This window comes from Electrona antarctica (genome assembly GCF_951216825.1).
Source record: "Electrona antarctica genome assembly, chromosome: 7".
Taxonomy (NCBI): Eukaryota; Metazoa; Chordata; class Actinopteri; order Myctophiformes; family Myctophidae; genus Electrona; species Electrona antarctica.
In genome coordinates this window covers 2016596-2039779 of record NC_136812.1, presented here as the reverse complement: position 1 = coordinate 2039779, position 23184 = coordinate 2016596, and the positions used below count along the sequence as shown (strand labels likewise).

Genomic DNA, 23184 nt, shown 5'->3' with positions numbered 1-23184 from the left:
TCAGGTATAAACTTAAATTTTATTAAATATGGTTTTGGTTGTGCAACATTTATGATCATACTTGGATAAAAAGGTTGATTTCATTATGAATAAATAGAATTAAAAACGACAATAAATATGTTAAAAGGTTATATCGCAAGGTAAAAATGCACCCTATGCAAAAGGGGATCACATGATTAGAGTGTCACGTCACTCACGTGACGTCACCTATCAGTAAGGGTCAGAGGTTGAACTGAGTTCCTGGAAAGAAGCATTGTTTTGGGAACGTCAGAGAGAGAGACGATATTAATTAATCTACACATGGTTCAAAGGCGCACACGGTACATATTCTTTGTGATTTTGTTGTGTTGTGTTGTTGTGGATTGTTTAATGTTGCTGTAATGTATAACTGTGGAATTCGTTTGATCATTTGAATGCACATGTATGGACTCGAAACTGAACAGAATGTTATTGTTTCTTCATTATAGTTTTCACGGTGTCTTGGTGACTGGAGGAGTCGAAAGTCGCATGACAAATAAAACCAATATCAGACATCTGTATGATGCGTGGACTTACTTGAACCTGTACAGCTACAGGCACTTCAGCGGTGGTAATTTTAACGTGTCGGACCGCTGATTCGAACTGGCGACCTTCCGGTATCAAGACCGCTCCGCAATCCGTTCGGCCACCGCTGCCACTGATGTACATTCATGATTTTGTTTGTTTGTTTACACATGATATTTTCTATTAATATGCTGGATTAATGTATTTGCAGACAGTAAAACTTGACATTTTGGCTCTTCCCTCTACACCAAACCTCGTTGCCCAGAATAGCCGATCTACAAGCTCACAAGTGAAAAAAAAAAAATAGATTCCTCACAGAATAGGGATGCTTAAACCCTATTATGTGAGGGATCTATTTTTTATTGGTTAATGCCAAGAAGAAAAAACAAATGTCTGGTATTCAACCCTTGCTTTGAGTTGCATAGTGAATTGGATGATTGCACTCTCCCACAGTAATATGGAAAAAACAACACATATTGACCATTTTTATGTTATACCTTAGCTATTGAAAAATAGCAGATCTACAAGCTCACCGAGTGCCGCACTACGAGCTTGTAGATCTGCCTTTTTTATCTTGAAAATGTGGCGCAAATCTTTGAAGAATATATTAACTAAAATCTTTGCTTCTGGGGTTTCCCTGGAACAGCATAGTTTCAGATGGGGGGAAATAATGGACCAAAGTTGTGCTCATCTTAAAAAAAAAATCAGACCAGTCTGAAGTGAGTGGTGCAACAGCACCCCCTATTGGTACTCTAAACATAGTCCCAACGGGACAAAGCTGTTCCTTGGAGTGGTTGCACCACTCAAATTGTTGTCCTGCTATCCCAACAGGACGAGAGGCCACTGCACATCGTCCTGCTATCCCAACAGGACGAGAGGCCACTGCACATCGTCCTGCTATCCCAACAGGACGAGAGGCCACTGCTATCCCAACAGGACGAGAGGCCACTGCTATCCCAACAGGACGAGAGGCCACTGCACATCGTCCTGCTATCCCAACAGGACGAGAGGCCACTGCACATCGACTGTCCTGCTATCCCAACAGGACGAGAGGCCACTGCACATCGTCCTGCTATCCCAACAGGACGAGAGGCCACTGCACATCGTCCTGCTATCCCAACAGGACGAGAGGCCACTGCTATCCCAACAGGACGAGAGGCCACTGCTATCCCAACAGGACGAGAGGCCACTGCACATCGTCCTGCTATCCCAACAGGACGAGAGGCCACTGCACATCGACTGTCCTGCTATCCCAACAGGACGAGAGGCCACTGCACATCGACTGTCCTGCTATCCCAACAGGACGAGAGGCCACTGCACATCGACTGTCCTGCTATCCCAACAGGACGAGAGGCCACTGCACATCGACTGTCCTGCTATCCCAACAGGACGAGAGGCCACTGCACATCGACTGTCCTGCTATCCCAACAGGACGAGAGGCCACTGCACATCGTCCTGCTATCCCAACAGGACGAGAGGCCACTGCACATCGACTGTCAATCAGGATATCCAGACCCTGCAGTCTCTTCAAACTGATGTCATCCTGCCAGACGGACAGTTCAGCAATGAATGAGAACCAAATAAGAGGTAAAAGGAAAGAAGAAAAGAGAAACAGCTTCCTTGGTGGATATCTATTTGCTTTGCAGGTGGCAGCTCTGTCTGTGTGCATTCATGTAGGGCTGGGTATCTGCAGCTCTGTCTGTGTGCAATGTGCATTCATGTAGGGCTGGGTATTTGCAGCTCTGTCTGTGTGCAATGTGCATTCATGTAGGGCTGGGTATCTGCAGCTCTGTCTGTGTGCATTCATGTAGGGCTGGGTATCTGCAGCTCTGTCTGTGTGCATTCATGTAGGGCTGGGTATCTGCAGCTCTGTCTGTGTGCATTCATGTAGGGCTGGGTATCTGCAGCTCTGTCTGTGTGCATTCATGTAGGGCTGGGTATCTGCAGCTCTGTCTGTGTGCATTCATGTAGGGCTGGGTATCTGCAGCTCTGTCTATGTGCATTCATGTCGGGCTGGGTATCTGCAGCTCTGTCTGTGTGCATTCATGTAGGGCTGGGTATCTGCAGCTCTGTCTGTGTGCATTCATGTCGGGCTGGGTATCTGCAGCTCTGTCTGTGTGCATTCATGTAGGGCTGGGTATATGCAGCTCTGTCTGTGTGCATGCATGTAGGGCTGGGTATCTGCAGCTCTGTCTGTGTGCATTCATGTAGGGCTGGGTATATGCAGCTCTGTCTGTGTGCATTCATGTAGGGCTGGGTATATGCAGCTCTGTCTGTGTGCATTCATGTAGGGCTGGGTATATGCAGCTCTGTCTGTGTGCATTCATGTAGGGCTGGGTATCTGCAGCTCTGTCTGTGTGCATGCATGTAGGGCTGGGTATCGTTGCACAGTGCAAAGTAGAGTTCTCAAACTCTGCCCGAGCCCCGAACCTGACCTAACCCGATCTGGCCCGAAACCGACCCGACGTTTTCGGGCCGAGCCGGGCCCAAAATGTATGCTAATTAGTCGGAACGAGCCTCGGGCTCTGTGATTTTCCGTGATATATATATTTTTAAGAAGGTTATTATAATAAAAATAGCAATTCTGTTATTTGTGTAATGTGTATACATGTATTCATTATGAAGAGAGCTGCGCTGGTGAATCTTGGCGATTCACTTGTGACTGGAGGAGGAGGGTTTTCGTCATGTTGCACCGAGCTATCTCGTTAAACCCAGCTGGGTGCGGTGAATTTAACCTAATCATTAATCAACGTCACCGAACGATCCATATAAGTGATATAACTCTGTAAACGCTAAATGTACGATACAAGAAAGTGTATGATGATGACCACTCAATGTTACAGTCCACTGCATGATGACCACTCAATGTTACAGTCCACTGCATGATGACCACTCAATGTTACAGTCCACTGCATGATGACCACGCAATGTTACAGTCCACTGTATGATGATGACCACTCAATGTTACAGTCCACTGCATGATGACCATGCAATGTTACAGTCCACTGCATGATGACCATGCAATGTTACAGTCCACTGCATGATGACCATGCAATGTTACAGTCCTCTGCATGATGACCATGCAATGTTACAGTCCACTGCATGATGATGACCACTCAATGTTACAGTCCACTGCATGATGACCATGCAATGTTACAGTCCACTGCATGATGACCATGCAATGTTACAGTCCACTGCATGATGACCACGCAATGTTACAGTCCACTGCATGATGACCATGCAATGTTACAGTCCACTGCATGATGATGACCATGCAATGTTACAGTCCACTGCATGATGACCACGCAATGTTACAGTCCTCTGCATGATGACCATGCAATGTTACAGTCCACTGCATGATGACCATGCAATGTTACAGTCCACTGTATGATGACCACGCAATGTTACAGTCCTCTGCATGATGACCATGCAATGTTACAGTCCACTGCATGATGATGACCACTCAATGTTACAGTCCACTGCATGATGACCATGCAATGTTACAGTCCACTGCATGATGACCACGCAATGTTACAGTCCTCTGCATGATGACCATGCAATGTTACAGTCCACTGCATGATGATGACCACTCAATGTTACAGTCCACTGCATGATGACCATGCAATGTTACAGTCCACTGCATGATGACCATGCAATGTTACAGTCCTCTGCATGATGACCATGCAATGTTACAGTCCACTGCATGATGATGACCACTCAATGTTACAGTCCACTGCATGATGACCATGCAATGTTACAGTCCACTGCATGATGACCACGCAATGTTACAGTCCACTGCATGATGACCATGCAATGTTACAGTCCACTGCATGATGATGACCATGCAATGTTACAGTCCACTGCATGATGACCACGCAATGTTACAGTCCTCTGCATGATGACCATGCAATGTTACAGTCCACTGCATGATGACCATGCAATGTTACAGTCCACTGCATGATGACCATGCAATGTTACAGTCCACTGCATGATGACCACGCAATGTTACAGTCCTCTGCATGATGACCATGCAATGTTACAGTCCACTGCATGATGACCATGCAATGTTACAGTCCACTGCATGATGACCACGCAATGTTACAGTCCACTGCATGATGACCATGCAATGTTACAGTCCACTGTATGATGATGACCACGCAATGTTACAGTCCACTGCATGATGACCACTCAATGTTACAGTCCACTGCATGATGATGACCACTCAATGTTACAGTCCACTGCATGATGACCATGCAATGTTACAGTCCACTGCATGATGACCATGCAATGTTACAGTCCACTGCATGATGACCATGCAATGTTACAGTCCACTGTATGATGACCATGCAATGTTACAGTCCACTGTATGATGACCATGCAATGTTACAGTCCACTGCATGATGACCATGCAATGTTACAGTCCACTGCATGATGACCATGCAATGTTACAGTCCACTGCATGATGACCATGCAATGTTACAGTCCACTGCATGATGACCATGCAATGTTACAGTCCACTGTATGATGACCATGCAATGTTACAGTCCACTGTATGATGACCATGCAATGTTACAGTCCACTGTATGATGACCATGCAATGTTACAGTCCACTGCATGATGACCATGCAATGTTACAGTCCACTGTATGATGACCACGCAATGTTACAGTCCACTGCATGATGACCATGCAATGTTACAGTCCACTGTATGATGACCACGCAATGTTACAGTCCACTGCATGATGACCACGCAATGTTACAGTCCACTGTATGATGACCACGCAATGTTACAGTCCACTGCATGATGACCATGCAATGTTACAGTCCACTGTATGATGACCACGCAATGTTACAGTCCACTGCATGATGACCACGCAATGTTACAGTCCACTGCATGATGACCATGCAATGTTACAGTCCACTGCATGATGATGACCATGCAATGTTACAGTCCACTGCATGATGACCATGCAATGTTACAGTCCACTGCATGATGATGACCATGCAATGTTACAGTCCACTGCATGATGACCATGCAATGTTACAGTCCACTGCATGATGATGACCATGCAATGTTACAGTCCACTGCATGATGACCATGCAATGTTACAGTCCACTGCATGATGACCACGCAATGTTACAGTCCACTGCATGATGACCATGCAATGTTACAGTCCACTGCATGATGACCATGCAATGTTACAGTCCACTGCATGATGATGACCATGCAATGTTACAGTCCACTGCATGATGACCACGCAATGTTACAGTCCTCTGCATGATGACCATGCAATGTTACAGTCCACTGCATGATGACCACGCAATGTTACAGTCCACTGTATGATGACCACGCAATGTTACAGTCCTCTGCATGATGACCACGCAATGTTACAGTCCACTGCATGATGACCACGCAATGTTACAGTCCACTGCATGATGACCATGCAATGTTACAGTCCACTGCATGATGACCACGCAATGTTACAGTCCTCTGCATGATGACCACGCAATGTTACAGTCCACTGCATGATGACCACGCAATGTTACAGTCCACTGCATGATGACCACGCAATGTTACAGTCCTCTGCATGATGACCATGCAATGTTACAGTCCACTGCATGATGACCACGCAATGTTACAGTCCACTGCATGATGACCATGCAATGTTACAGTCCACTGCATGATGATGACCACTCAATGTTACAGTCCACTGCATGATGACCATGCAATGTTACAGTCCACTGCATGATGACCACGCAATGTTACAGTCCACTGTATGATGACCACGCAATGTTACAGTCCACTGCATGATGACCATGCAATGTTACAGTCCACTGCATGATGACCATGCAATGTTACAGTCCACTGTATGATGACCACGCAATGTTACAGTCCACTGTATGATGACCATGCAATGTTACAGTCCACTGCATGATGACCACGCAATGTTACAGTCCACTGCATGATGACCATGCAATGTTACAGTCCACTGCATGATGACCATGCAATGTTACAGTCCACTGTATGATGACCACGCAATGTTACAGTCCACTGCATGATGACCATGCAATGTTACAGTCCACTGTATGATGACCATGCAATGTTACAGTCCACTGCATGATGACCACGCAATGTTACAGTCCACTGCATGATGACCATGCAATGTTACAGTCCACTGCATGATGACCACGCAATGTTACAGTCCACTGCATGATGACCATGCAATGTTACAGTCCACTGCATGATGACCATGCAATGTTACAGTCCTCTGCATGATGACCATGCAATGTTACAGTCCACTGCATGATGACCACGCAATGTTACAGTCCACTGCATGATGACCACGCAATGTTACAGTCCACTGCATGATGACCACGCAATGTTACAGTCCACTGTATGATGACCACGCAATGTTACAGTCCACTGCATGATGACCACGCAATGTTACAGTCCACTGCATGATGACCATGCAATGTTACAGTCCACTGCATGATGACCACGCAATGTTACAGTCCACTGCATGATGACCACGCAATGTTACAGTCCACTGTATGATGACCACTCAATGTTACAGTCCACTGCATGATGACCACGCAATGTTACAGTCCACTGTATGATGACCACGCAATGTTACAGTCCACTGCATGATGACCACGCAATGTTACAGTCCACTGTATAATGACCACGCAATGTTACAGTCCACTGTATGATGACCATGCAATGTTACAGTCCACTGCATGATGATGACCATGCAATGTTACAGTCCACTGCATGATGACCATGCAATGTTACAGTCCACTGCATGATGATGACCATGCAATGTTACAGTCCACTGCATGATGATGACCATGCAATGTTACAGTCCACTGCATGATGATGACCATGCAATGTTACAGTCCACTGCATGATGACCACGCAATGTTACAGTCCACTGCATGATGATGACCATGCAATGTTACAGTCCACTGCATGATGACCATGCAATGTTACAGTCCACTGCATGATGACCACGCAATGTTACAGTCCACTGCATGATGACCACGCAATGTTACAGTCCACTGCATGATGACCATGCAATGTTACAGTCCTCTGCATGATGACCACGCAATGTTACAGTCCTCTGCATGATGACCATGCAATGTTACAGTCCTCTGCATGATGACCACGCAATGTTACAGTCCTCTGCATGATGACCATGCAATGTTACAGTCCACTGCATGATGACCATGCAATGTTACAGTCCTCTGCATGATGACCACTCAATGTTACAGTCCACTGCATGATGACCATGCAATGTTACAGTCCACTGCATGATGATGACCACTCAATGTTACAGTCCACTGCATGATGACCATGCAATGTTACAGTCCACTGCATGATGACCACTCAATGTTACAGTCCACTACATGATGACCACGCAATGTTACAGTCCACTGCATGATGACCACGCAATGTTACAGTCCACTACATGATGACCATGCAATGTTACAGTCCACTGCATGATGACCATGCAATGTTACAGTCCACTGCATGATGACCACGCAATGTTACAGTCCACTGCATGATGACCACTCAATGTTACAGTCCACTGCATGATGACCACTCAATGTTACAGTCCACTACATGATGACCACGCAATGTTACAGTCCACTGCATGATGACCACGCAATGTTACAGTCCACTGCATGATGACCACTCAATGTTACAGTCCACTGCATGATGACCACGCAATGTTACAGTCCACTGCATGATGACCACTCAATGTTACAGTCCACTGTATGATGACCACTCAATGTTACAGTCCACTGTATGATGACCACTCAATGTTACAGTCCACTGCATGATGACCACGCAATGTTACAGTCCACTGCATGATGACCACGCAATGTTACAGTCCACTGTATGATGACCACTCAATGTTACAGTCCACTGCATGATGACCACTCAATGTTACAGTCCACTGCATGATGACCATGCAATGTTACAGTCCACTGTATGATGACCACGCAATGTTACAGTCCACTGCATGATGACCACGCAATGTTACAGTCCACTGTATGATGACCACGCAATGTTACAGTCCACTGCATGATGACCACGCAATGTTACAGTCCACTGCATGATGACCACGCAATGTTACAGTCCACTGCATGATGACCACGCAATGTTACAGTCCACTGTATGATGACCACTCAATGTTACAGTCCACTGTATGATGACCACTCAATGTTACAGTCCACTGCATGATGACCACGCAATGTTACAGTCCACTGCATGATGACCACGCAATGTTACAGTCCACTGTATGATGACCACTCAATGTTACAGTCCACTGCATGATGACCACTCAATGTTACAGTCCACTGCATGATGACCATGCAATGTTACAGTCCACTGTATGATGACCACGCAATGTTACAGTCCACTGCATGATGACCACGCAATGTTACAGTCCACTGTATGATGACCACGCAATGTTACAGTCCACTGCATGATGACCACGCAATGTTACAGTCCACTGCATGATGACCACGCAATGTTACAGTCCACTGCATGATGACCACGCAATGTTACAGTCCACTGCATGATGACCATGCAATGTTACAGTCCACTGCATGATGACCACGCAATGTTACAGTCCACTGCATGATGACCACGCAATGTTACAGTCCACTGCATGATGACCACGCAATGTTACAGTCCACTGCATGATGACCACGCAATGTTACAGTCCACTGTATGATGACCATGCAATGTTACAGTCCACTGTATGATGACCACTCAATGTTACAGTCCACTGCATGATGACCACTCAATGTTACAGTCCACTGCATGATGACCACTCAATGTTACAGTCCACTACATGATGACCATGCAATGTTACAGTCCACTGTATGATGACCACTCAATGTTACAGTCCACTGCATGATGACCATGCAATGTTACAGTCCACTGTATGATGACCACTCAATGTTACAGTCCACTGCATGATGACCATGCAATGTTACAGTCCACTGCATGATGACCATGCAATGTTACAGTCCACTGTATGATGACCACTCAATGTTACAGTCCACTGCATGATGACCACTCAATGTTACAGTCCACTGCATGATGACCACGCAATGTTACAGTCCACTGCATGATGACCATGCAATGTTACAGTCCACTGTATGATGACCATGCAATGTTACAGTCCACTGTATGATGACCACTCAATGTTACAGTCCACTGTATGATGACCATGCAATGTTACAGTCCACTGTATGATGACCATGCAATGTTACAGTCCACTGTATGATGACCATGCAATGTTACAGTCCACTGTATGATGACCACTCAATGTTACAGTCCACTGTATGATGACCATGCAATGTTACAGTCCACTGTATGATGACCATGCAATGTTACAGTCCACTGCATGATGACCATGCAATGTTACAGTCCACTGCATGATGACCACTCAATGTTACAGTCCACTGCATGATGACCATGCAATGTTACAGTCCACTGCATGATGACCATGCAATGTTACAGTCCACTGCATGATGACCATGCAATGTTACAGTCCACTGCATGATGACCACTCAATGTTACAGTCCACTGCATGATGACCATGCAATGTTACAGTCCACTGCATGATGACCATGCAATGTTACAGTCCACTGCATGATGACCATGCAATGTTACAGTCCACTGCATGATGACCACTCAATGTTACAGTCCACTGCATGATGACCATGCAATGTTACAGTCCACTGCATGATGACCATGCAATGTTACAGTCCACTGTATGATGACCACTCAATGTTACAGTCCACTGTATGATGACCACTCAATGTTACAGTCCACTGTATGATGACCATGCAATGTTACAGTCCACTGCATGGTGATGACCATGCAATGTTACAGTCCACTGTATGATGACCACTCAATGTTACAGTCCACTGTATGATGACCACTCAATGTTACAGTCCACTGTATGATGACCACTCAATGTTACAGTCCACTGTATGATGACCACTCAATGTTACAGTCCACTGTATGATGACCACTCAATGTTACAGTCCACTGTATGATGACCACTCAATGTTACAGTCCACTGTATGATGACCACTCAATGTTACAGTCCACTGCATGATGACCATGCAATGTTACAGTCCACTGTATGATGACCATGCAATGTTACAGTCCACTGCATGATGACCATGCAATGTTACAGTCCACTGCATGATGACCACGCAATGTTACAGTCCACTGCATGATGACCATGCAATGTTACAGTCCACTGCATGATGACCACGCAATGTTACAGTCCACTGCATGATGACCACTCAATGTTACAGTCCACTGCATGATGACCATGCAATGTTACAGTCCACTGCATGATGCCCACTCAATGTTACAGTCCACTGCATGATGACCACTCAATGTTACAGTCCACTGCATGATGACCACGCAATGTTACAGTCCACTGCATGATGACCATGCAATGTTACAGTCCACTGCATGATGACCACGCAATGTTACAGTCCACTGCATGATAATGACCATGCAATGTTACAGTCCACTGCATGATGACCACGCAATGTTACAGTCCACTGCATGATAATGACCATGCAATGTTACAGTCCACTGTAGGCTACAGGCTATTTTATTTCCAAAATGCTTAGTATTACTTAACTGTCTGTCGGCGCGCCTCGTTATTAGTCTATGTGCCCAAAATAACAGATCTGTAAGCTGTCGAGACACGCCATGAGGGGTGCGTGGATGGTTTGTATGTTTGTTCTTTTTTTTGTTATATTATTTGTAACAGAAGTAACACTACACTGCATGGACAATAGTAAACTTTTCATTTCATTATATTTCTTTTATGTTTTCTTTTTTCCCTCTAGACTTCCTGCACCTCCCTGAGTGTAAAGAGGTTTCCCCTGAAGAGGAGAGGAGCTCCAGTCTGGTCCAGGAGGAACCTCCACAGATTAAAGAAGAACAAGAGGAGCTACTACTAGGACCAGAAGAGGCTGGTGGGTCAATGTTAACATTACTGGGTCGTGTCATGGACTTGGTTCACGCCCCCTACTTCCGCTCTAAGGTCCTTTTTAGGAGCGTCTGTAGATGACACATTGGTGTAAACATTGACATATTGGCGAACATTGACGTATTGGCGAACATTGACGTATTGGTGTAAACATTGACGTATTGGCGAACATTGACGTATTGGCGTGAACATGACGTATTGGCGAACATTGTCGTATTCTGACGAAAGGCAAACTCAGACTCTTAAAGTGTACGCGTATGGTGGCACCTGGAACTGGGATTTATGCTAACAACTAGCCGCAATAAAATAGTTAAGCGTCAAAAAACGCCTAGTCCAAGCATCTCTTTAGGGTTTTTAAACAGCTGATGGATGGAAATGACGCTTGCGCGTGGCTGCAACTAGCAGCGTCGGCAAACAAAACAAATGCTTTGCCGACACGGCAAGTTGAAGTCGCACGCAAGCTGCATTTATTTTCCATCCACCAGCTATTTAAACACCAGGAAGAGACGTCTGGTCTAGGCGCTTCCTTGCCCGCGCCCTTTGTCATGAAGACTGGTGGGTGATGTCATTAGACTTGGTTCAGAGTCCTTATCCTTCATTGGTGTAATGTAGCCCTGCCCCCTCTTCTGATTGGATAATATTCTGATACTTCCTATTTATTGCTATAACTCAGACTTTTGATTCACGTCACTTAATTAGATTGAAAGTCCTGGTCCATGATTGGAGTCAATTATCCTCTTCTGATTGGTCGATAGTAATAGTCATGAGTCGCCTCACTGGACTCTGTTGAAAATTATTGTCCTTCATTAGAGTTACTTAGCATTTCTCCCAGTTTTGATTGGTCGATATTTGCCCCTAACATCCACAGATGAGTGAGGGCCCCGTAATCGCTGCTTGCAGCTTTAATTTTAATCACATTTTTGTTTATTCAAAATTTTAAGACCAAAATGTGCATTTAATTAAAACTGAGGTAACACTACACTGCATGGACAATGATAAACTTCCAAACATTTCATTCTTTTTTTCATGTTTATTTTTCTTTGTTTTAAACATTTCATTATTTTTCCTTGTTTTGTTTTTCCTAGACGTCCTGCACCTCCCTGAGTGTAAAGAGGAGGTTTCCCCTGAAGAGGAGAGGAGCTCCAGTCTGGTCCAGGAGGAACCACAACCTCCACAGATTAAAGATGAACAAGAGGAGCTACTACTAGGACCAGAAGAGGCTGGTGGGTCAATGTTGACATTACTAGCAGTGAAAAGTGAAGAAGATGAAAACACAGAGACAGACCCTCTAGCCAGTACCTCAGCTGACCACGTGAAATCACAAGCTTACATAGAGCACTCGGTACCATCACAACCAATGGATATTGACCTGCCCCTCTCTTCACACTGTTCTGAATCTGAGGAACCCTATGCTTGTACAGTTTGTGGCAAAGGTTTCACTTATAAAGGTAATCTAACTTTTCACATGAGGACTCATACAGGCAAAAAGCCCTTTACATGTACAGTTTGTGGCAAAGGTTGCACTCATAAAGGTGACCTAAATTATCACATGAGGACTCATACAGGTGAAAAGCCCTTTACATGTACAGTTTGTAGCAAACCTTTCAGTAATAAAGGTAGTCTAAATGCTCACATTAGGACTCATACAGAAGAAAAACCCTTTTATTGTACAGTATGTGGTAAAGGCTGTGTAAACGGGATCCATCTACAAACACATATGAGGACTCATACAGGTGAAAGGCCCTTTACATGTACAGTTTGTGGCAAAGGTTGCATTCGTAAAAGTCAATTACAATTACACATGGTGGCTCATACAGGTGATGTAAAGCCCTTTACATGTACAGTTTGTGGCAAAGGTTGCAATCGTAAAGGTGATCTAAAATCACACATGATGACTCATACTGGTGGAAAGCCATGTACAGTTTGTGGCAAAGTTTTCAGTCAGAAAGGTGGTCGAAATTATCACATGAGGACTCATACAGGTGAAAAGCCCTTTACATGTACAGTTTGTAGCAAGCCTTTCAGTAATAAATGTAATCTAAATGCTCACATAATCAGGACTCATACAGAAGAAAAACCCTTTTATTGTACAGTATGTGGTAAAGGCTGTGTAAATGGGATTCATCTACAAACACATATGAGGACTCATACAGGTGAAAGGCCCTTTACATGTACCGTTTGTGGCAAAGGTTGCTATCGTAAAGGTGATCTAAAATCACACATGATGGCTCATTCAGATGAAAAGCCCTTTACATGTACAGTTTGTGGCAAAGGTTGCACTCGTAAAAGTCATCTAAAATCACACATGAGGACTCATACAGGTGAAAAGCCATTTACTTGTACAGTATGAGGTAAGGGCTGTACTAATCTGGGTGATCTAAAAAAAAGCATGTAAGGACTCCTACAGGTGAAAAGCCATTTACGTGTACAGTATGTGGCAAAGGCTGTAGTCAATAAACTCAACTAAAATAGAGAAAAGAAAACCTTTAGTTGAAGTTTGTGGAAGAAATGCTTGGGTCACAATGCACATCTGAAGTTATGAGGATTCATACGGGAGAAGCTGTGAATAGTAGGACATTTTTTTTAGTGAATATTTTTCACATGAGCAGTCCGAGTCAACAATCTGACAATATCCGCATGATTACATTTACAATTTACAATTTAGGCATTTAGCAGACGCTGTTAATCCAGAGCGACTTACATTAAGCAATAACAAAAAGCATGACATACATCACATATATAAAAAGTAGTTATCATGAAACATGCGTAAGCTAAGAACGTAACAGTGGAGTATCTATATCATGAAACTGTATATGTAAACTATACATACTAAATAAAGTGAGCACAGGATGTTAGCGATTGAGAGGATGCCTGTGGTATGGAGAATAGGCGTGTGCTTAAATATCTATATTGCGATATATATCGATACTTCCTCCCGTGATAAATAATCGACACGCCGCCGGAAAATATCGATTGAAATCTGGGAGGAAAAACGGGTCGCGGAGCGTCCGTAAAACCTGACAAAGTTACTTATTACTAGTAGCCTTTATGCATAAAAGAGCTGCTAGCAGCATGGGGCTGCTGTCTGCGGTCACAGCAGCCCCATGTTGCTAGCAGATCTACCTTTTATGCAACAAAGAGCTCTCTCTCTCTCTCTAAATGGTAAATGGTGCATTTATATAGCGCCTTTATCCAAGGCTCTTTACAGAGATTGTGCATTACATTCACCCATTCACACACACATCCATACACCGATGGCAATGGAAACCATGCAAGGCACCAACTAGCACATCGGGAGCAATTAGGGGTTCAGTGTCTTGCTCAAGGACACTTCGACAGTAACTATGGGGGAGCCCGGGTTTGAACTGGCAACCTTGCGGTTACCATCCAGGCACTCTACCCCTGAACCACCGCCGCCCCTCTCTCTCTCATTGTGAATGAGTGAGTACCCCGTTGAAGTTCCAAGAGTTTGATCACTGCAGTGTTGCACTGTTCATATAAGCTGCTTTGATATTTTAGGAAATAGCCTAAACCATATCATTTATTTTAATTTTATTATTTGCATCTTTATATGTCATTAGCCTAACTGTAGACCGGACCACAGTACTGTTGTAGTTTATCTCAGTTGAAGTTAGCCTATATATATTTGTGACCAGATGGGATTGCTATTGGATTTTTCTTTTCATGTCATATGAAAGCAGGGAATCATAGCTTCAAATTGACATTGGTTGTTCAAGTTAAATTGATGTTGATGTTATTACCATAAGCAATAAAAAACAAAAGTTCAAATGACCAGTGAGCACATGCAACTGCACTGTTTAATATTTCACTGTTTAATGTTTCAATAGGATACATGAGCCCAGCACATTTGACTGGGTTCTAACTGACACAGAATGTGATTCATTCATTATGATCAGTTTGAAAAGTAGAAATATAGGCCTCTTTCTTATAGCTGCCTCCTTCCAATAAAAGACCGGATTAATAATTGAAGATTTACGGTAGTAATTCCTGATTTTTGCCTTGTATTTTTTTCTTTTTTTTTTCATTTTCAGTTGCAGATATCGTGATATATCATTGATGAAATCTCTTGCAATATATTGATATATCGCAAATATCTCAATATATCGAATATCGTGATATCATCATTATCGAGGGCCTAATATCGCCACTTATATCTTATCGTGAGGTACCCATATCGTCCCACCCCTAATGGAGAAGTGTGGTGGTGTCGATCTTTAAGAACAAGGGTGACGTGCAGACTGCAGAGTTCTGGAAACTACAGAGGAATAAAGCTGATGAAACAAACAATGAAGATATGGGAATGAGTAATGGAAGCATAGTAACCGTTGCTAAACTATTTGGATTGGCGTTGGACAATCACTTTTGGGGTGGGATTTAACAAAGGGCTAATTCATCTAGATAAAATACTCTCTATTAATATGTATCAAGCTTGATTTATGTCAATGCCGTATGTACGTGTATTCATTATTACTCTACTTTTTGAGTGGTGCAACCACTCCAAGGAACAGCTATGTCCCAACCTATGTCCTAACCTATGTCCCGATGTTTAGAGTACCAATAGGGGGTGCTGTTGCACCACTCGCTTCAGACTGGTCTGATTCTTTTTTAATTTATGCTCATCAATTTAATTCTGTTTAGGTATATTTACATTTTGCACAGACCATTTACAGTTTTCTCACCTCGCTAACAAAATCTGCCAATGCCCAGCCTACTGTACTGTCAGATGTTCTGTATTACTCTATTTGTTTCATTCAATTTCATTCTGGTTTCTACTCTTTATTTCCTCATTAAATTTAATTCTGGTGTTTTGTAAATAAAACTTGAGGTCCTCAGTCGATCCACTCCTATTTGTGTGGGACTTTGTGTTATTGGGCCACTTTTACTTTTGTATGTGTGAATGTAAGTTTTAACCTATTATAGCCTAATTAGGTTTTACTTTTTTAACTCCCTACATATATATTCCAGCCAAATGTGTTAATACTATTATACTAAATAAATGTTATAGGTGTAATGTTTATTCTGTTTAGTAATATGCCTTGGGGGAAACTTTGATTTAATTTAACCTACAGAAAGCCAAAGTGCCATTACAATATTGTAATATTGATCAACTATTCCAAACGGGTAATTATTTGGTACGGAGTGCTCCCAGACGAAAGGTTCCTGACTCCAGAGGTACCTCGAAATAAAATGTGCTATTTGGTCCAAGATGTTAATAAACAAAAATCACCGATAATGCTGGTCTTTGCTCCGTGGTTACCAGACCGTCCTCCGAGGTGGAAAGTCTGGTGACACTGACTGACACGAGGTCACTACGAGTCTGGTGACACTGACTGACACAAGGTCACTACGAGTCTGGTGACACTGACTGACACGAGGTCACTACGAGTCTGGTGACACTGACTGACGCCAGGTTACTACGAGTCCGTGGGTGGGAAATGTCTATGGTGGCAGGAGCTGAACTATCGCTCCTACCATTTGGCGGTAATCAAAGAAAATAAGGCTAAATGGGGCAACACAAAGAAACAAGCAAGACAAAACTACCTAACCGTAAATCAATAACAAACACTAATTAATCCTTCCAAACATGAACAAATAATGGTTACATTATGAAAACTAAATAAACTATATGATAACATAATCTGACCGAAAGAATGACGTTTACAAAAACCCAGCTCCCATACTTAAATTAGGGCTGGGTATCATTAAAAATGTTTATACAGATACAATTCTTTGATTTTGGTACCGGGTCATTATTATTATTATTATGATTATGATTATTACAAATTATAAATTATACATTATAAATATAAATATAAATTCCAATTTTACGACCAAAATGTGAATTTAAGGTAACGTTTTTTTTTTAACATTTCATTCTTTATCTCGTGTTTTTGTTTGTTTTTCCCTCTAGACTTCCTGCACCTCCCTGAGTGTAAAGAGGAGGTCCCCCCTGAAGAGGAGAGGAGCTCCAGTCTGGTCCAGGAGGAACCACAATCTCCACAGTTTAAAGAGGAACAAGAGGAGCTACTACTAGGACCAGAAGAGGCTGGTGGGTCAATGTTGACATTTCTAGCAGTGAAAAGTGAAGAAGACGAAAACACAGAGACAGAGACTCTAGCCAGTGCCTCAGCTAAACACATGAAAACACAAGCTTACATAGAGTCCTGGGTACCATCACAACCAACTGATATCGACCAGTTCCTCTCTTCACACTGTTCTGAATCTGAGGATTTGTGTACAGTTTGTGGCAAAGGTTTCAGTAAAGGTTATCTAAATGCTCACATGATGACTCATACAGGTGAAAAGCCCTTTACATGTACAGTTTGTGGCAAAGGTTGTACTCATAAAACTGGACTAAATTATCATATGAGGACTCATACTGGTGAAAAGCCCTTTACATGTACAGTTTGTGGCAAACGTTTCATTACTAAAGGTGATCTAAATGCTCACATTAGGACTCATACCGAAGAAAAACCCTTTTATTGTTCAGTATGTGGTAAAGGCTGTTTAAACGGGATTCATCTCAAAACACACATGAGGACTCATACGGGTGAAAAGCCTTTTACATGTACAGTTTGTGGCAAAGGTTGGAGTCGTACATATCAACTACAATTACACATGATGGCTCATACAGGTGAAAAGCCCTTTACATGTACAGTTTGTGGCAAAGGTTGCAATCGTAAAAGTCATCTAAAATCACACCTGATGACTCATACAGGTGAAAAGCGCTTTACGTGTACAGTTTGTGGCAAAGGTTGCAATCAACAGAGTAAACTACAAATACATATGGGGACTCATACAAGGGGAAAACCCTTTACTTGTACAGTGTGAGGTAAGGGCTGTAATAATCAGCGTGATCTAAAAAAGAAAAAAAGGACTCATACAAGTGAAAAGCCCTTTACGTGTACAGTATGTGGCAAAGGTTGTAGTCAAAAGAGTCAACTAAAAAGTAACATAAGAAAGTGTGAAGCAGTGAAATATATATTTTCTTCAACAAATGGATTGGATAAGTTTGTCTGGCGGGTTGACACCTTGTATGTCCAACACTTTTCACTTATTGTTAGTGGCAAAAAATAGCAGATCTACAAGCTCACAATGCTTACTCTAATGTTTGACTAGGTCATACAACAGGATCTTAGAGAATGAGAGGGTGCATGAGGTATGAAGAAGTGTGGTGGTGTTGATGTTTTAAGAACAAGGGTGACGTGCAGAGTTGTGGAAACTACAGAGGAATAAAGCTGATGAAACAAACAATGACGTTAATGAGTAACAGAAGCTAGACTAAGGGCACAGGTGAGAATTCCTGAGCAGCACTATGGTTTCATTCCAAGGAAGAGTACTACAGATGCAATATTTGCTTTGAGGATGTTGACAGAGGAGGTCAGAGGGAGCCGCATTGTGTCTTTGCAGATCTGGAGAAAGCATATGATGGAGTGCCGAGAGGAGCTGTGGTATTGTATGAGGAAGTCTGGTGTGACAGAGAAAGTATGTTGGAGTGGTGCAGGACATATACGGAAGTTGTAAGACAGTGGTGAGGTGTGCTATGGGGGTGACAGATGAGTTCATGGTGGATCTGCATCTGCAAGTGGGTCTTGCATCATGGATCAGCACTGAGCCCCTTCTTGTTCGCCATGGTGATGGACAGGCTGACAGATGAGGTTAGACAGGAATCCCAATCATGGACCATGATGTTTGCAGATGACATTGTGATCTTTAGTGAGTGCAGTTAGCAGGTAGAGGAAAATCTAACGAGGTGGAGATATGCCCTGGAAAAGAGAGGAATGAAGGTTAGCTGTAGCAAGACAGAATACATGTGTGTGTGTGTGAATGAGAGGAACCCAAGTGGAACAGTGAGGTTACAGGGAATAGACGTAAAGAAGGTGGATGAAACGGGAGTTGATGAAAGTTGATGAAACGGGAGCAAACAAAACCATAGCACATTCAACCCCATGGTTCGGTTTCAGTAGGATAGACAAATTCATATTTCCCCTGTCTTTTATAATTGTGTAGGCTATACAATTCAATAGGCCTACATGAGTCATGAGAGAACATTGAACGATGACTACAGTGAGTGTCCTGTCCTAAAACATACGGGCTACATGCAGGGACGTAGCACCAAACATACAGGCTACATGCAGGGGCGTAGCACCAAATTCTGGTCGCCCTGACAAGTATTCTCAGGAGGCCCCATGCACGCGCGCTTCGCACTCGTGTGTGGAGCTTCATGTTCATTTTTATGTTGATAGAAATGTCGTATAATTTGCATCGGCTATGTAATGTCATATGACATTGCATAGGCTGTGTCATATGACATTGCTGTCTGATCAGAAGTTGAAATATATTCCAATTCCCAAACACTTCTTACATATTCATATTTGCCACAATGTAGGCATATTACTTCCATGCAGGCAGCACACTTTATGATTTTTTTTTTATTTCCTTCATTGACTTGTATTTTTTACTGTTTTAATGTTAGTTTTACCCTCTATCAAAATATTTAGTACAATTTATTTTTTCTCTTACAGTTGTAGTAGTAACATGTGCTGTTACAATTTGACAAATAAAGGGTGATTGTGAATTTGTTGACTGCCTTTTCTGTCATCAGTTTGTTAACACCTTGGAGGCGACGGAGATCACCGTCAAGTTCAAGTGCACGGTCAGTTGCCCGAGACGGAGATTGATAAAAACGACGGAGATTAATGATATCATAACCGGTCGCATCGCTCCACAGCCTAGGGAACGCTTGTTGCCCAATCCTCGGTGTTGCACAACAGTGACACGTCATCGAAAATGTTCCCTGCCTGTTTAGCTAACGACAACGAAAATCTTAAAACGTTCATAACTCGCTATCTAAATCAGCCCGTCTAATTATGAAAAAATATCCTGTGTTAGACGGCGCTCCGCGGTCCAGTCGCTAGTCGCGATAGATTTATTCTTACCTCCCGTTGTTGTCAATCGACTCTAGAGTGGTGTGGCTATTGTTAGCTGCTACACAGACATTCACAACAACTTCCGGTCCGCCGGTAAAAGTGGTCCGGGCGCTATAAACGATGGGCACATTTTATTAATGGATTAAATAGGCCCGAGCCCTCAAGGTGTTAACATGTCACCAAGTCCAGCGTGTGTCTATTTTTAGCTGCGCAGAATGAAACACCAACACACGCTTGCGATTGGAAGCTGGCTCTCCGCATAGAAAATACGGCTTTTCATTTATATCAGTCTAGAGAACACCTACTGTGAAGAATCATTTAAGAGGTGCATTACAGGTATTTCTTATACACACAAACAGAATGATAAAATAAATCATGTTGACGACCCTGAGGTTCCATGGAGAAGTTATCTTGATTCACTAGGTAAAAATGCCTGGGATGACAATATAGCGGTACAGGGTTTAAGTGAAAGGTTGAATTGTAACATTGAAATAAAACAACTACAACTTTATGGGAAGAACCCACGATGATCGGTCCATTTGCTGGTAGAGGGGATAGAATAATATATCTTGGTCTTATCGATCAATTCCATTATACAGCTTTGGAAAATATCGATGAAGAAGAACTGGACTGAGGGACGGTAAGTTGACAAGAGTCACAGGTAAGGCCATTCATGGCCAACTTGTGTGCAAAGCGCCAAGTTGGCAGCTCGACAGAGTGCATTTCTAGTTATTGCGACTGCAGGTCGCATTTACTATGAAATCGTACATTTTTGTCCGTCAGCCAGTCAAAATCCCCATACATGGGAAAGCCCCCATATATGGTGCCCAGGTCTCGCGACATCACGTGATATCATCAGGGATGGAGATCCCTGATGTCATAGTAAATGTTGCAGTTAAGCCCATACATGGAGATCCCTGATGTCATCAATATTGGCCAGCAACTCTACATCTGACCTCAAACCCTTAGATCTCCATATATGGATATATGTCAAACCTGTTCTGACATTCCATATGTTGATCCTTCCCCATCCATCCATCCTCTTCGATGTCTCCCTTTTGACTGATACCTGTCCATTCAAACTCTAGACGGGCCTGCCCCAAAGTTATTAATGCAGCCGCGCCCGGCAGCCAGCGAAAACTAGAGTTCTCAACATGCTCAAATTAAGGCCCGGTCCTACGTGGGCCCTCATCAAACCCTGTATGCTCAAGCGAATGTCCACCCCTACCACCCGTAGATCTCCATATATGGAGCTGACCTGTTCTGACATTCCATATGTTGATCTGACCTCATCAAACCCTGTACACTCAAGACATGCTCCTTATATGACCAGCACAGAATTAATTCCATGTTGATCTGGCCCCACATGCCAAGCAGTCTGCCGTCAACGAGGCGGATGCGTGCATGCGACTTCGCGACTTTAGGGCGAGGTAGTTTCTCGCCCTCAGACGTCTTACTGGTTATTATTATTACGCCATTATTTCCCAATGGCGTTCCCTGCCGAAGACGTCTTTGACAGCTTTTTTTTATTGATTCAGAATAGTCTCTCTTATATCTACCGTATATTAGCTTCCCGCCAATTAATTATTTCTCCACTTCCATTATAAGCGCGATCTTTGGCCGCGTTTCTTCTCAGAATTGAGGCTGAGATTGAGGTGATTGAACAGAACGTCGATGTTAGGGGCTCATAAAAAATCTTAACTTTATAACTGCCACTAGGTGGTAGCATAAGCTAGGGCATTAAGCAACTAGTCGACTAGTTTACTAGTCGACTAGTAAATCCACTAGTCGACCTTGTTGGTACTAGTTGACTAGTTGATAAGTTGATTTTTTTTTCTCAATTTTGTAGGCCTCAAGATCAGGTAGATTATAGTTATAGTTTTTTTTTAATTTATTGAATTTTTTACATAATAGGTAGTTAAACAACTAAACTAGTCAACTAGTAAAAATTACTAAAAAAAACTATTTTTTTAATTTATTTAATTCTTTACATAATGGGTAGTTAAACAACTAAACTAGGCAACTAGTCAACTAGTAAAAATGACTAGAAGTGAATGCCCTAGCATAAGCACAACCGTCCGCTCTCACTCTACTATCCTTGTTTCATTTCCAGGTTATTCAGTGAGGTGGGGGCTGTTGTTGTGAGCTGTGGACATACCGGGTTTATTCCCGGTGGGCCGCGACCGTAGGGGGCCGCTCAAGTTATGATATGATGAAGAAAAAAAATGACAGGCAGGCAGGCCAATAGGCGGCAAGCCACTGGGAAAGGTCCGGTCCTGCTGCCCTTCTGCCAGTGCCATCATGATAATTTCACTGTACCTGTATCAGTGAGTGACAAATAAACCCTCTATCTTGAATCCTTTTGCCAGCATCATTCTTGTTGGAGCAACAAAGGGTTGTGTAGTTGTCTGTTGGTTTGTATAATTTATGTTCTGTAAAAGTGGTCGTATTAGGGCTTGTTTGTTAGCGGTTAGTATATGAGTTTCTGCTATCTGCTCACTGGTTGTGGTGGTCTGGTCTGGGCCAAATTTGTGCGAAAATAACCGGGCCGATTTTTTGTCCCAATCCAGCCCTGGAGCACAGTGATCGTTAGCCGTAGCTCAGACCTCTTAGTTCTCTTTACAAAGAGTTACATGTGCTCAGCGATGCGAT

The 23184-nt window shown here is 43.1% G+C and overlaps 1 protein-coding gene across 1 annotated transcript in view; it reads left to right on the top strand.

Annotated features, from left to right (window-relative positions):
* The window catches only part of LOC306927328 (uncharacterized protein), a gene marked incomplete at its 5' end in the record, with an annotated part of 56192 nt that overhangs the window by 10240 nt on the left and 22768 nt on the right, over positions 1-23184 (top strand). Inside the window, 4 exons of the mRNA XM_079507039.1 lie at positions 1375-2130; positions 11439-11567; positions 12667-12804; positions 17514-17651. Coding sequence (XP_079363165.1) covers positions 1375-2130; positions 11439-11567; positions 12667-12804; positions 17514-17651 — 1161 coding nt within the window. The remainder of the gene's footprint in view (positions 1-1374; positions 2131-11438; positions 11568-12666; positions 12805-17513; positions 17652-23184) is intronic.